Consider the following 17,311-nt stretch of genomic DNA (forward strand, 5'->3'; position numbering starts at 1 on the left):
AAAAGCGCCTACGAACAGTCTAGCCTAGAACTCCTAGCGAGTCGCTGGCAGTTAATGTGTTAAATATCTACAAAGCCTAGGTAACCTAGGTTGTTTGAAAAAGGAAATAGTGAGATCAAGAAAAAACGCAAAATACCTAAAACTTACAAATTTAATTCTTAAATATTTTATTAGTATTACATTAAATCTTAGATTACATCGAAGCAAGCTTTCTTGAGCTTACCGTGGGGCTTAGTCAATTTGTGTAATAATGTCCTATAATATTTATTATTTATTTATACAGGGTGCTTCCTGTAACAGGAGCAATAAATTAAACTAAAGGCTGTACTCTTCAAACTGACCAACATTTGTTCAGCAACTTTTAAAAATTATGAATCCGTTAGACTTCCTCTTTTTCATACAAAATAAATATTGCCTTCAATGTACGCTGACATCAGTGTGTTTGACGTTGCTTGTCACGCTTTAAACAAAACAAAATTTGCAATACATTGCGTCTCAGAATAAACTTTAAAGTGTATTAAAAATCTAAACATGAGTTATTTTCAAAAGTTGCTGAACAAATGTTGGTCAGTTTGAGGAGTACAGCCTACAGTTTAATTTATTGCTCCTGTTACAGGAAACACCCTGTATATCTCGTTCGAAAATGATGTAATCAGTCTAATAAAAAGGGGTTACGAATTTACCAATAGAACTGCTTTTTTGTCTTATTTAGTATCTATAGGATATAAAATTAAGTTATCAATGTATAAACAGTTTTGGTAACTGAATAAGTATAATTTCCGACGATTCGTCATACAAGATGTATGAAAGATTGGAATTATATTTTATAAACAAACTATGGGGATAATTACATTAAATCGGGCCAAATAAATAAATAAACTAATAGTCGGCAGCGGTGTTGGCGAGGTAGTCCCGCCGCCCGATGTTTGACGCCTGCTTGTTCTGCACCGCCTCCAGTTTTGGACATTCTGAAATAAGATAAAATAGAGTTAGTAAACGTTTCTTTACGTACTTAGTTCGTTTTCACAATTTAACTTTTAGAATCGGCTATGAAAGAAGAAAATTTTGGTGTTACTCAAACTTAATATAATCATCCGCTTACTCTACAGATACAGATATACAGATCTTTATTGGTAAAATTAACTACATTTTACAAGTCATTCAATCGTTCTTAAAGATAACAAATTTATTAACAATTATAATTTAATATTATATTATAGATATTTGGATCAATGATCGTTTCGCATAGACTAGAATTCATCTATTGAATAGTATGCTTTTTCTATAAGTAAAGATTTTAGCTTTTTGTTAAATATTGTGTCACTTTTAGCTTTCGTACAGAGTCGGTACAGAGTTATAAAGAGTTGGTCCCATGATATTTAGTGACTTTCGTGACTTCGCGAGCCGGCATTTGGGAGCGATCAGAATAGGCAATCTGCGGGCAGGGTGACTGCGGGTAGATCCACTGGATTTATACAAGTGTATATTTCTTCTGGCATACATACACGCGGTCAATATATATACACTACCGGTGAAATAGTAGATTGTACAACAAGGGCCCAATAAAGGGGCCAATAAAGTGACCCATTCTTATCCGAGGCAATTTTAGTAGACGAGGGTAAAAATGGACATTTATGCCCTTATTGTACACTCTGCTTTTCACTTCGATTGCGAGGAAAATATACATACAAAAATATCCAATATTTTAGGTTATTTTCCCGTATTTATTCAACACTAAAGAAAATTTTATTCGGGCCGGGCGGGAGCGCGCCGGCAAGGCTGGCAGATTTTGGACTTTATTGCTAGGTCAATAAGGGTCGCAATAGGTGATTTTACTTTATGCTTTGGAACATAATAAGCAACTTTATGTCGTCTACGCACGACATAAAGGTGCACTTTTTGAGCATGAGAAGTGAAAAATTTAATATCACCACTTGTTTTCGGTACAAATGAGTACCTACCTACTTATGTGCGATAATTTTTGCCAGTTCGGATGTAGAATGTTTCCAACTGATCTGTGATCCATTTCCATAGATGTGTTTGATCAGTCAGAATCGTACAAAAATACTCATTTGTACCGAAAACAAGGGGTAAACTTAAAGTTGTAATCGGTAGTGTATGTATAGACGACCGGTCTGGCCTAGTGGGTAGTGACCCTGCCTGTGAAGCCGCGGTCCTGGGTTCGAATCCCAGTAAGGGCATTTATTTGTGTGATGAGCACAGATATTTGTTCGTGAGTCATGGTAGTTTTCTATGTATTTAAGTATTTGTATATTATATATATCGTTGTCTGAGTACCCACAACACAAGCTTTCTTGAGCTTACCGTGGGGCTTAGTCAATTTGTGTAATAATGTCCTATAATATTTAGTTATTATTTATTTATTTATGTATAATTTTTCTGTATGTCAATCGCCTCGTTTTCATCTCAATCATCTGTTATTTTGAATGTGACGGCGGTAAAACTCGACCATTTTTTTTACATAAAAAGACCGGCAACAATAATTATGATTAACTTGTGGAATCCCATGATATGACGTCACCATAAGCATTCTGGCTCATATATGAGCCGTGGGAGCTGACAGATTAACGAAAAGTGGAGACTGGTCTATTTAAGCTAACACGAGCTATTATATTTAGTTACTCTATTTTTGAGGATAATTACATGGACACAGACACACATCATTCGGTTCTCGTATGCTATTTTATTTTTATTGTCATTTTCTTACTTAATGAATGTTTTAATTAGGTATACAGGATTTTGACTCTTGGAGACCCTATACATCTCTAAGGATAATTTGATTAACTACTATATATTGTAATCTTTTAGTTATGATGACACTTAGAGACATTTACATCTCTAAATAATTTTAGATTATAGTTTTGTATCTTTGTGTTCTTTTTTTTTCAATACTATTGTTATAGCGTTTTTTTTTGTAATTCGACATTTAGAGACTTTATACATCTCTATGTAATACTTTAGTTTGATTTTATATTTGCGGCTTAGAAAGTTGTATTTTATAATTGTAGATGTGTTTTTTTTTTTGCTGTATGAAAATTCCATGTTGACGTGTAAAAGTGCCCTTGTGGCCTATTTGCTGAATAAATGTTGATGTTTGATGTTTGAAAAATAATAAAATAAATAAAAATATAATAGTATAGTATACCTGTGATCCTGTGCCCCAGCCCGCCGCAGTAGGAGCAGCCCTGCCCGTCGGGCGCCGGCACGTCCGGTTCCCCTATCATGTCCAGCAGGAACCCGGGCACCTGCACACAATAATGTTTTACCACTAGTCGACTTCAATTGGGATGTTTCCTGTACTTAAAATAAATTATTTCACACCGTGCACGAAATAAAGCACCAGATAATTATTAGAAAAGCAAAGACAGCAGCTATATTTAAACACAATTTGTATTTAATAAATCGGATTTAAATACACCGTGTTTTTGTTGAATTCCGTTAACTTCGGGGTATGGTTAAGTACGTTTAAGAGAACTAAACGGCATAGTTAATTTTCAAAAAAAAAAATTTTTTTTTTGCTTTTTTTACAAAAAAAAATTAAGTTTAAAAACTAATTAAATACAGCATATAGCGTTGTTGTAACACGGGCATTACATTTAACTCAACCAAACAATTGAAATCTGTGACATATCAATGTCATTTCGAACATCGATCGACCGAGATTGTACTTAAGTTTAGTAGCAAATGTATGAACTCATACTAAGTACTAATCAATATGTAAACCGGCCCTAAGGCAAGTGTACACGCTTCTAGAGGCCTTATAGGAAAAAATAAATTATTGATTATCTCCGAAATGGAGTTAATTAGAATATCGGTGTCTGAGAAAGTTGCTTGATTTAAGCTCAGGAATGCACCCTTGAAATTAACGGAAATCAAAAAAAACACGGTGTATAAAAAGTAGGTGAGTTTACCGTGACGTCACTACATTCGTTTTCATATAAATTCCATACTAGCAAATCGTTTTGACAGTTGTAAAAAAGAAGCTGATTTGACTAGTAGGAATGTAGCCTATTGTTGAATCACAGAATAAATAATAGTACTAGACTAGGTAGGTACAGAAGATGCACTCTCTAACAAAACGCGTCTATTACGACAGATATGACCGCTAGGCGGCGCAAGCGCGAGCAGGCGTCCGTTCCGTAGCGGTGCGCGGCAACCACTATGGCTGGACACCAAAATTGGTGTGGGCCGCATGTACTTGTAGTGCCGCGACGAAATCGCGGAGTGAGCCACGCCTGGTTTATACCAAACTGTAATCGCATACTTTTCACTTCGCATAATGACTTCTTACGAAACGCTGTAGTCAACTGTAATGAGTTCGACCAATCACGTGTCTTTTGTACTATCTTTTTACCTACTGAGATACTTATCGATTTTGCGTTTTAAGGTTATACTTATACTCGTAAATTGTATAGATATGACAGTTGTCACCGTACCCTACTGGACTTGGGCCAATGAACTCTACTCCATAATTAGTTTATTTATTCCATAATGATACATTACAGTATACATCATCCTTACGCTAATATACACCGTGTTTTTTTGATTTCCGTTAATTTCAAGGGTGCATTCCTGAGCTTAAATCAAGTAACTTTCTCAAAGACACCGATATTCTAATTAACTCCATTTCGGAGATAATCAATAATTTATTTTTTTCCTATAAGGCCTCTACAAGCGTGTACACTTGCCTTAGGGCCGGTTTACATATTGATTAGTGTTTAGAATGAGTTCATACATTTGCTACTAAACTTAAGTACAATCTCGGTCGATCGATGTTCGAAATGACATTGATATGTCACAGATTTCAATTGATTGGTTGAGTTAAATGTAATGCCCGTGTTACAACCACGCTATATGCTACATTTAATTAGTTTTTTTAAACTTATTTTTTTTTAAACAGCAAAAAAAAATTTGTTTTTAAATTAACTATGCCACTTAGTTCTCTTAAACGTACTTAACCATACCCCGAAGTTAACGGAATTCTATAAAAACACGGTGTATATGAATTTATATTATTTGTATAAAGCGATTGTGATACCTTTTGTCCAGCTTCCCGTAGCAGATGTGCCAAGTCTTTGAGCACGCTGCTCTCCGCTGCCCGACCGAGCAACGTCGTTGCCACGCCCTCGCCACCGGCACGCCCTGGAAAAGTTGACTTAATATATATATAGAATAGATAGAATACTCTTTATTGGCACACCTCAGTAAATAAATCAATAGGGTGGGGTAAATGAGCGTTTCTTTTATTTTTTGCCATTTTTATATAGTGTGACTTTTTTTACACTTCTGTGTTATTTCTTGTCAGGATCGCGAGCCCATTTCATCCTTGTAGGAGAAAAGAAGTGTCCTAAAATTTCCATACATTTTTAAATTTAATCCCAATAAGATCGGTTTTCCTAGAATAGCGGTGCCGTCATATAGCGGCCGTCTCCATACTAAATAATACGGCTAAACATGGATGTCGTAGTATTTGTATGGAGACGGCCGCTATATGACGGCACCGCTTTCGGAGGAAACCAAAGCATTAGAATCGAAAGAGCTTGTGATTCTGAGTAGAAATAACACAAGTGGCAAAAAAGGTCACAATATATAAAAAATAGCAAAAAATAAAAGAAATGCTCAAATATACAACACAAATCATTCCTATTCCATTTAAAAAGAAGTCTACACGCCAGGCTTCTTTTTAATTGGAATCGGAATGAAATAGAATAAGTAGGTAAATAGAGTGTAAAAAAAAAACTTAGTCTTATTTTTACCAGTGTTTTATAATTACCTCATCTGACCCTAGTTTATTTTTAACTACAGAATAAAAGTAAAAAAAAGATATATGCTTTAATCAACTGTGCTGTTTCAAGTCATATCATCTACCTACTTCCCTACGACGATTCTAACAAACCCAAATTCATTAGTTGTGTTGTTTCATCACGGAGTTGCTATGACCACCTCTGCTCGCCTTCATCTGACTCGCATCTATTAGCTTTCGCTAAATGTACGGATAATAAGTCCATAAATAGGAAATTATACTACACTAACGATGCGCCCCGGCTTCGCACGGGTAGTTCAACCAATTTACACAAAACCTTAACAAATTATACACCTAAACCTCCCTCAAGAATCACTCTATTCATTGGTGAAAACCGCATAAAAATCCGTTCAGAAGTTTTCGAGTTTATCGCGATCATACATACGAGCAGGGATGTTGCGGATGCCGAATTTTTGACATCCGCGGATGCGGATAGGTATATAAAAAACATCAAATATTACATTTTAGTAATTTTTACTTCAAAAAACCGGCCAAGTGCGAGTCGGACTCGCGTTCCAAGGGTTCCGTACATTAAGTCCCACTCACGCTTGACTGCTAATTTCTAAAAGGTTTTTTTGGCTAATGACTAAATTACCTAGCAGTCTACCACTTACGCCGATGCTAAGACGTTCCTGTACCGACCTGTTCCACATCCGCATCCGCATTAAATCCGCATCGATTTTATGCGGATGCGGATGTTGAAAATAATGCGGAAGTTCCGCGGTTGCGGATGCGGATATTCGCAACATCCCTGCATACGAGTACAGACAGAGAGACGCGGTGGGGGAACTTTGTTTTATAATAAGTGTTAATTTAATCTTATCAGTACCTACAATGTTTTGACGTGTAATGTATCCGTGCATATACGAAATAAATAAATATGAAATAATATACTAGCGACCCGCCCCGACTTCGCACGGGTTAAATTATACATAAACCTTCCTCTTGAATCACTCTATCTATTAAAAAAACCGCATCAAAATCCGTTGCGTAGTTTTAAAGATCTAAGCATACATAGGGACAGACAGACAGCGGGAAGCGACTTTGTTTGATACTATGTATGTACAGGGTTGGGCAGATTAAGTGTCCTAGTTTTGTACTGCCATTTTACTTAAATATTGAGGAACTTTTTTTAATTAAGTATATTATTTTTTATTACTTAATCTAGAATTTATGCGTCTTTATGATTTCTAGACGCCAGCTGGATATCTATTGTTTTTATATTGTTTTCAACATGGACGCGAAACGCCAGCTCGTTGTAAATGTATACAAGAAAAAATTCAGCCGTACGAGATATACAGGGTGGATTTTCTTTTTGGGTCAGTGAGGGCAGCTACCAGATCCCGTGCTGCTACGAGAAAATGGTCTTAGAAGACCTTCCCTCGATTTCAAATTAATGAAGATTGGCTTTTACAGATTTTGAAAAAAACATACAGGTTGCGAGAAAAAGGTCATTTTTGACAAACTTTTTTTTTGATGCCAATTGATCCCATTCCTATTCAGAATCAAAAGCTTGTATGGAAGCAAAAAAAATTTCCGGCTAGAAAAGCCACAAATCGAGGAAAACTTTTCCCATACAATTTGTATGAAAATGAAAACTTTTATTTTTCATATGCTATTTTTGTATGCCAATCGATTCCATTCCTATCCAGTATCAATAGTTTCCTAGGGGTCAACTTTCGATAATGTTCTAAAAAGCCACAAATTAATAAAAACTTTTTCCATACATTTACGATGGAGAAAACGTGAAATTTAATTCACTTTTTTCTATCTGCCCAATCAGTCCTGTTACATTTAAGGATCATAATACTGTATGAAGACATTGCTGTAAGACTGATGGGCGAGATAGAAAATTGTGAATAAAATTTCACGTTTTCTCCATAGTAAATGTATGCAAAAGTTTTTATTAATTTGTGGCTTTTTAGTACATTATCGAAAGTTGACTCCTAGGAAACTATTGATACTGGATAGGAATGGAATCGATTGGCATACAAAAATAGCATGTGAAAAATAAAAGTTTTCGTTTTCATACAAATTGTATGGGAAAAGTTTTCCTCGATTTGTGGCTTTTCTAGCCGGAAATTTTTTTTAGTTCCATACAAGCTTTTGATTCTGAATAGGAATGGGATCGATTGGCATCAAAAAAAAAGTTTGTCAAAAATGACCTTTTTCTCGCACCCTGTATGTTTTTTTCAAAATCTGTAAAAGCCAATCTTCATTAATTTGAAATCGAGGGAAGGTCTTCTAAGACCGTTTTCTCGTAGCAGCACGGGATCTGGTAGCTGCCCTCACTGACCCAAAAAGAAAATCCACCCTGTATAAGAAGCTAAAACATTTAGATATTAATGTAAGGTTCATATCTTGGACCATAAAGCTATTTAAAAAAACAGGATCTTCAAGAATCAGGCCCAACCCTGGTCGAAAACCATCTGTTCGTGTCAATAATATAATTAAAAGTGTTCGTGAGCGTATTCGGCGAAATCCAGCCCAAAGTTCAAGTAAACTCGCTAAAGATATGAAAATATCCCGACGATTAATGAGTCGTATATTAGGGCATAATCTTGGATTGAAGGCCTACAAAAAACAAAAAAATCGTGGATTAACAGAAGCCCTGAAAAAAAGCTAGAGTGAATAAATGCAGGGGTTGCTAGCTTGGCATGAGGGCGATGAAATTATTTTTTCCGACGAAAAGATGTTTCAATTGCAAGATAGCCACAATCAACAAAATGATTGTGTTTACGGTGCTTCACTGTACGGATATGATGGTCGTTCTTGTCTACGTGACAGCGTGATAAAACGGTGTCCGTCACTTTCTTTCCCACGGTGTTAAACAGTGACAGTTATTTTATCACGTGGATAAAGATGGATAAAGCTATCCATAATAGGCTGGCTGAGGGATATTCCAGTAGACAAATGAGCCGTACAGCGGTTTCAAAGTGCGTCAGCAGTCATGGTATGGGGTGCCATATATCACCTAGGGGCAAACTACCACTGCTGTGCGTTGATCGGGGAGTAAAAATTAACCAATACTATTATATTCAGCACGTGTTGCAGGGGCATATGCTAGAAAATATCCGAAAGTTGTTTGGGGATGACTATTACATATTGCTTTCAACAAGACAGTGCCCCGTCTGCCCGTCTCACAAAGCTAAACGTACACAAAACTGGTGTCAAACAAATTTGACAGATTTTATACCGTGGCAAGAATGGCCTGCATCTTCACCAGACTTGAATCCGTTGGACTTTTCTATATGGGGATACTTGCTCAGGAGGATTGGGAGCACACAGGGAATGAATTTAAATTCATTCAAGCATCGGTTGGTCAAGATATGGGACGATATACCAGATGAGGTAGTGCGTGCCGCGTGCAACTCATTCTATGGTAAAATGCGTAAAGTTATACAGGTTAAAGGAGAGCGATTTGAGCTAATGAATTAATTTTGTAAATATAGAGTATGCTTAAAATAAAAACAAGCTTATAATTCAGATTTGAAGTTTTGTATTAATTTTATGGCTATTTTAAACTAGGACACTTAATCTGCCCAACCCTCTAGTGACTAGCGGTAGCGACTCACTCTATCTATTAAAAAAAACCGCATCAAAATCCGTTGCGTAGTTTTAAAGATATGTTTAAACATACATACAGACAGAGGGACAGCGGAAAGCGACTTTGTTTTATACTATGTAGTGATAATTGAAACGTAAGCAAAATAAATTAACAACAATACCTGTACGTCCGATGCGATGCACGTAGTTTTCAATATCTTCCGGCATGTCGTAGTTGATCACGTGCTGTATATTTGCGAAATCGAGACCTGAACACAAGAATATGTGATTATTGTATGGCGAAATGACATTCCATTTTTTTTTAACATAATTTGAAACTATATTACTTTATTATTACGCAATTGTTGAGCAAAGTTTCCGTTTGTCGCGACATCTATTGTCAACTAGCAGTACTGATAAATTCCGCTACTAGCGCTAGATGTCGACTTCGAAATAACTCGCGTTCGAGAAAACCGATGTATGGAGTTACCACTCTTTCTTTACTTATACTTCGTCGGGTGACAAGTAAAAGTCACTAATTACTATCAAAAAATTAAAGTAACAAATAACAATGCACTTTATTACACTTGTAACACGGTTTATTTTCCAATAATTTCAGTGATGTTAGTTAGTGACTTTTACTTGTCACCCGACGCTTGTTTTATATGTATAAAATAGTCTTAATTTAATTTAATATAGTCGTTATGTTGTATCTTCCTTCTGTGTAACTTTTATTTTACTATTTGTTCACTGTACGTTATTTGATGTATTTTTTAGGGTTCCGTACCCAAAGGGTAAAAACGGGACCCTATTACTAAGACTCCGCTGTCCGTCCGTCCGTCCGTCCGTCTGTCACCAGGCTGTATCTCACGAACCGTGATAGCTAGACAGTTGAAATTTTCACAGATGATGTATTTCTGTTGCCGCTATAACAACAAATACTAAAAACAGAATAAAATAAAGATATAAGTGGGGCTCCCATACAACAAACGTGATTTTTGACCGAAGTTAAGCAACGTCGGGAGGGGTCAGTACTTGGATGGGTGACCGTTTTTTTGCTTGTTTTGCTCTATTTTTGTTGATGGTGCGGAACCCTCCGTGCGCGAGTCCGACTCGCACTTGGCCGGTTTTATATATGTATAAAATAGTCTTAATTTAATTTAGTCGTTATGTTGTATCTTCCTTCTGTGTAACTTTTATTTTACTATTTGTTCACTGTACGTTATTTTATGTCTTTTTCGTCTTGTCTGTTTCTTCTCACCTGATGGTCTCATCGGAAGACCAGCTCTGGAAGCCACCAGCAACATGCTGAGATGAGGCAATTTCGTGGCACTTTTATCTTGTGTTTTCTTTCATATTATGTATTGTCTGTCTGTGCTTACGAATAAATTATATTCTATTCATGGTATAATAATATACTCCGCCTGGTGAGTACTTCCGAGATTCGCGAATAACCTAACTGTCACTTGCCTACGTCATCATGCTGTTTACAGGTTCTCAAACTTTAAAATGTGGGAGAATTTTAACCAACGGTGAAAATTATTTTAACGGCATTAATTTTAAATTATTCATATAGAAATATAGTAAAATAACACAAATCTATACTGCACTTTTCACTCCTACTCTTACAGTTCCGAATAGAGCAGCCAACCATTTTCGTAACAAAACATTAATTACCAAGCTTACGACGTGAAAAGTTTGGAAAACACTGCAACTGCTGACACTGAGCGAGAAGGAAATAACAATTAACACGCGTTCGACAAGGATGACGGTCAGGGACAACATGGCGGATTGTCAAATGTGACAGCGCTATCCTGTGATGCCAGTAGTGTAAACAGAATTACCCGAACGTCTAAAATTTCTTTCGTGAATCGGAAGATATTGCTAACGAATAATTAAAAATGACGTGTTATTGTAAAATTTAAGATAAAATACATATAAATAAAAATTATCAAATTATAAAGAAATATTTTAACTTATTAACCATAGATATAATGTATCCATGTAACATGTTATGTTGAAATAAAGTGGCAATGTTATTGTGACGTAGGCAAGTGACACTCTGGGAAGAGAAGACCATGTTTTATTAGACCATGATTCTATTCTATTTCTCTATGCCGCTAGTTTTTTTTTTATTATTATTAAAAGGGGAAGTTACATGATTATTGTTACTTATCTGCCAAACTGCATAGCAGTTTCTTGGCAGAAAACTTATTCTACCCTCCACCATCGTAAAGTAAGTTATTTCTTACTTAAATTATAGTTATTATTTTTTATTTATTACATTAGTAATTATTAATATATTCTATTCTATTCTATTGTCATGTGAAAAAGTAGGTAGGTACTAGATATCATCTCAACCAGACATCGGCAAACTACAAACATACGGAGTGAAGCCAAATAACGTGTGTAAGATAATAAAGTCATTAGCAACTTACCTTATTAGTTAATTACCTTTGCTAGCGACATCTGTAGCGACCAGCACGTCTTTCTCCCCTCGTCTGAAGGCTCGGGAGCGCTCCTCCTGGCCCTTGCCTCTATGTATCGTCACTGACGACTGATATAAACACACATGTGGGGGTTAGCTAAGTTTACCTTTGCTAGCGACATCTGTAGCGACCAGCACGTCTTTCTCCCCTCGTCTGAAGGCTCGGGAGCGCTCTTCCTGGTCCTTGCCTCTATGTATCGTCACTGACGACTGATGTAAACACACATGTGGGGGGTTAGCTAAGTTTACCTTTGCTAGCGACATCTGTGGCGACCAGCACGTCTTTCTCCCCTCGTCTGAAGGCTCGGGAGCGCTCTTCCTGGTCCTTGCCTCTATGTATCGTCACTGACGACTGATGTAAACACACATGTGGGGGGTTAGCTAAGTTTACCTTTGCTAGCGACATCTGTAGCGACCGGCACGTCTTTCTCCCCTCGTCTGAAGGCTCGGGAGCGCTCCTCCTGGTCCTTCCCTCTATGTATCGCCACTGACGACTGATGTAAACACACATGTGGGGGGTTAGCTAAGTTTACCTTTGCTCGCGACATCTGTGGCGACCAGCACGTCTTTCTCCCCTCGTCTGAAGGCTCGGGAGCGCTCCTCCTGGTCCTTGCCGCCATGAATCGCCACTGACGACTGATGTAAACACACATGTGGGGGGTTAGCTAAGTTTACCTTTGCTAGCGACATCTGTGGCGACCAGCACGTCTTTCTCCCCTCGTCTGAAGGCTCGGGAGCGCTCCTGGTCCTTGCCGCCATGAATCGCCACTGACGACTGATGTAAACACACATGTGGGGGGTTAGCTAAGTTTACCTTTGCTAGCGACATCTGTGGCGACCAGCACGTCTTTCTCCCCTCGTCTGAAGGCTCGGGAGCGCTCCTGGTCCTTGCCGCCATGAATCGCCACTGACGACTGATGTAAACACACATGTGGGGGGTTAGCTAAGTTTACCTTTGCTAGCGACATCTGTGGCGACCAGAACATCTTTTTCCCCTCGTCTGAAGGCTCGGGAGCGCTCCTCCTGGTCCTTGCCGCCATGAATCGCCACTGACGACTGATGTAAACACACATGTGGGGGGTTAGCTAAGTTTACCTTTGCTGGCGAGATCTGTAGCGACCAGCACGTCTTTCTCCCCTCGTCTGAAGGCTCGGGAGCGCTCCCCCTGGTCCTTGCCGCCATGAATCGCCACTGACGACAGATGTAAACACACATGTGGGGGGTTAGCTAAGTTTACCTTTGCTAGCGACATCTGTGGCGACCAGCACGTCTTTCTCCCCTCGTCTGAAGGCGTCCACGGCTCTGGAGCGCTCCTCCTGGTCCTTGCCACCGTGAATCGCCACTGCTTCTACACCTGAAGCGAAATTTCATCTAAATCGGTTCAGTTTACCTTAAAAAAACCGGCCAAGTGCGAGTCGGACTCGCGCACGGAGGGTTCCGCACCGTCAACAAAAAATAGAGCAAAACAAGCAAAAAACGGTCACCCATCCAAATACTGACCCCGCCCGACGTTGCTTAACTTCGGTCAAAAATCACGTTTGTTGTATGGGAGCCCCACTTAAATCTTTATTTAATTCTGTTTTTAGTATTTGTTGTTATAGCGGCAATAGAAATACATCATCTGTGAAAATTTCAACTGTCTAGCTATCACGGTTCGTGAGATACAGCCTGGTGACAGACGGACGGACGGACGGACGGTCGGACGGACAGCGGAGTCTTAGTAATAGGGTCCCGTTTTTACCCTTTGGGTACGGAACCCTAAAAACCGGCCAAGTGCGAGTCGGACTCGCGTTCCAAGGGTTCCGTACGTTAAGTCCGACTCACGCTTGACTGCACATTTCTAATAGGTTTTCCTGTCATCTATAGGTAAAGAAAAGAACTATTTTTTTTTATTTGTAGACCCAGTAGTTTTGGAGATATAGGGGGGAGGGAGGAATAGTAATTTTTTGCCATTTTCTTGAATAACTGCTAAACTATTTATCCTATACTTATAAAAAAAAAAATTTGAGATACTTACAATGAGCTCTTTCATTTGATTTAAGTAACAGGATATACCTAGTTTGAAAATCTTTACTCTTTAATTTTCTCTTTTTTTCCCCAAAAATGGCCTCCATATTTAAAATTCATTTATTTACGTTACACGTCCATTTTTCATGATTTTTTTAGTTTTATATCATTTTTAGGGTTCCGTACCCAAAGGGTAAAAACGGGACCGCTCCGTCCGTCCGTCCGTCCGTCCGTCTGTCACCAGGCTGTATCTCACGAACCGTGATAGCTAGACAGTTGAAATTTTCACAGATGATGTATTTCTGTTGCCGCTATAACAACAAATACTAAAAACAGAATAAAATAAAGATTTAAGTGGGGCTCCCATACTACAAACGTGATTTTTGACCGAAGTTAAGCAACGTCGGGCGGGGTCAGTACTTGGATGGGTGACCGTTTTTTTGCTTGTTTTGCTCTATTTTTTGTTGATGGTGCGGAACCCTCCGTGCGCGAGTCCGACTCGCACTTGGCCGGTTTTTCCTTTTGAGGTACGGAACCCTAAAATTTGAGATTGCGTAAGGATATTTAGTAATTTAAATCCCATTTACCTTTAAGCAGTAGGTACTCGTGTATGGCGTCCACGTCTTGTTTCCTCTCAGCGAACACTAACACAGGCGGTGGAGTTTTTTGTAAGCACTGCAGGAGGTGAACTGTGCGTGCTTCGGCCTTTACGGGTTCCAGTTCCTAGAAAATAAGTTATTTTTTTTTTGTTAAAAACTACATGAGCAGAATTTTAAAAAGACAGCATGAGAACATGTACCTACCATTAGAAAAAGACTACACGATCATAAGGCCCCATTCGACGAGCGCTTTTTCAACGCGCGTTAAACAAGCGCTTAAATCTCCCCGCACGCTAAATTCGATTTAATGACCAAGCCTTAAAGTTGAAAATCCAACAACGCCTGATAAGAAGTGCTACCGCCATCGAATGAATAAATACACGTTTCCGTTTCAAACGCTTTTTTAACGCGCGTTGAAAAAGCGCTCGTGCGAATGAGGTCTAACGTGTCTTTTAATTGAAAAACGCTTTTTTGAAATGAAAGCAAAATAATGTAAATAATCGTATATGATTCATATAGCTGGTCAACCAAATCTTGCCAGTAAAAACAGGCGCGAAATTCAAATTTTCTATGGGACGGTATCCCTTTGCGCCTACATTTTTCAAATTTGCCGCCTTTTTCTACTGTCAAGATCTGGTTGACCAAGTATAATTGTTGAATATTTGCAGTGACTTATTTTTCAAAAGTGTTTTTCAATAAAAGGACACATCAAGATTGTTTACCTTTTTTCTAAAGCTAAAAAAAACGAACTGTAGGTCTCAGCCATTAAGTAAAATAGAGCGAAGTTCAGTATTGCTATATCTAATAATAAGTAAAACTATTTTTTATTTTATTTATTTATTAAAGTACATCCACATCATACATATTATAACTTACGCTAAACACATTTTAAAGGTAATAAATACTGATATGTATGACAATTATGGGGTAACATTGACTAATTATCGCATCGCAGTGAGATCAAACTTAACCTAAAAACTATACAATTAAAACGAAATCTAAAATTATACTAATTAATTATAACTATAAAACTACAGGGAATTTGTTATTAAAATTTTAAAAGTAACAAAACAAAAAAAAAATAGTTTATTATTTATCTTTCTACTATCCGACATCTTTTTTTTTATTTTTTATACCACATAGGTGGCAAACAAGCATACGGGCCGCCTGATGGTAAGCAGTCACCGTAGCCTATGGACGCCTGCAACTCCAGAGGTGTTACATGCGCGTTGCCGACCTTTCTTTAAAAACCTGTACACTCCTTTTTTGAAGAACCCCATACTGTAGACCCTCGGGAAAACCTCGGAAGGGAGCTCATTCCACAGCCGGAGCGTCCGCGGGAGGAAATTCCTCTTAAACCGCACAGTACGCGACCATTTAGGTTCTAGGGTGTGTGGATGAACACCCTGCCGATGGCGAGCGGTGCGGTGATAGAAAGCGGCCGTTGGCATCATGTCAAACAATTCTTCAGAGCACAGCCCATTGTACAAGCTTCTTCAATCTTTGCAATAACCCAGTCTCATTGTCAGTTGTTACCCCAAACTTCAATCCATACTGTTCACATTTTCTACAATAGTCCCAACGCCTGCTGAGACCGGTTCATGGGTGTCTATTGTTGCACCTGTGAACGGGTCCCAGCAGGCGTTCTACATGACATTAAAGCTCTCCGAAGGGCCTCTACGTGTTGTATCTATATCCCACGCAAGCCTATGAAAAGACCGGGATTTATAGGCCCGTGAAATCCAAAAATTTATATACAAATAGTAAAAATTATCACAATACTGCCATACACAAAACAAGTATAAGTCTCAGGCATAGAGTAAACAATAAATAAATTAAGTGTTTTACCTGTCGTACGTTGAGCGACGCAGCACCAGCGCGGCCCACGTTTACAGTAACGGGTTTGACAAGCGCTGACCTGATGACAAAAATACATCAACATTTACAACTAAAGGGTCGTTCCCATTGACATATATATATATCTCAGGACTAGCCTTACGGCACAGAATAAATAATAGTACTAGGTACAGATGACTCACTCTCTAACTCTAACTCTAACACGTCTGTTACGATCAGCACAGATATGGCCGCTAGGTGGCGACAGCGCCACGCGCGGCTTATGGCTTTCCCCAAAATTGGGGCCGAACGGATGTACTTTTAGCTACCTGTGGCAGAGCGATGAAATCGCGGAGTGAGACATGCCTGCTTACGGGCAATATGAATGCAGTACAGCGGTGTGAAAACGCTGCAACGCGATTGGTTGATGAGTTCGCATCACGCGCGCGCGGCCGCGCGATTGGTCGCAACTAGTTGCGTTAGACTACACGATTGGCTCAAATTCGTGAGTCACACCGCTGAACTAGTACCATTTTAGTGCACGTAAGGCCAGTCCTGAGATATATGTCAATGGTCGTTCTATGGAACTTGCTAACTATGTAAACAAACCGCCATATTGAAATTGTCTCTGAATAATGAATTTACTAGTGACTCCAACTCGCACTTGGGCGGTTTTTTTGGTGATCGAGCTGTTGGAATTTAATGATTATTATTAGAGATGCAACGGATAGTTGTTTGGCCGGATACCGGATATCCGGCCTGGACACTGGCCGAATATCGGATATTCGGCCGGCGGAACTATACCTATATTTTGAGTTTTGCAGGTGCGCGTCGTGCAGGTTTCGACCTGTTTCGTAGTGATAGTTAGCGCGGACACATTTCTAGGATCGTAACGAGTTTTAGTATCATGTCATTACGTAGTAAGTTCGTTTATAGTTTTTTAGATTCCATTTTTACCCCAAAATGTGTTAATTTTACTATCCGGTATCCGGTCGGATAGTAGGTTAGTAT

At 38.6% G+C, this 17,311-nt stretch overlaps 1 protein-coding gene across 1 annotated transcript in view; it reads right to left on the reverse strand.

Moving 5' to 3' along the window:
- Positions 1–855: 855 nt before the first annotated feature.
- LOC134660241 (ATP-dependent RNA helicase abstrakt) overlaps positions 856–17,311 on the reverse strand; it is a 29,416-nt gene continuing 12,960 nt past the window's right edge. The window contains exons 8-14 of the mRNA XM_063515987.1: positions 16,313–16,382; positions 14,453–14,588; positions 13,096–13,212; positions 9,553–9,639; positions 5,060–5,163; positions 3,167–3,266; positions 856–968 (exon numbers count right to left, since the gene is read on the reverse strand). Of these exons, the coding sequence (XP_063372057.1) occupies positions 880–968; positions 3,167–3,266; positions 5,060–5,163; positions 9,553–9,639; positions 13,096–13,212; positions 14,453–14,588; positions 16,313–16,382 (703 nt within the window). The 3' untranslated portion in view covers positions 856–879. The remainder of the gene's footprint in view (positions 969–3,166; positions 3,267–5,059; positions 5,164–9,552; positions 9,640–13,095; positions 13,213–14,452; positions 14,589–16,312; positions 16,383–17,311) is intronic.

Source organism: Cydia amplana, chromosome 26 (genome assembly GCF_948474715.1).
Source record: "Cydia amplana chromosome 26, ilCydAmpl1.1, whole genome shotgun sequence".
Classification (NCBI taxonomy): domain Eukaryota; kingdom Metazoa; phylum Arthropoda; class Insecta; order Lepidoptera; family Tortricidae; genus Cydia; species Cydia amplana.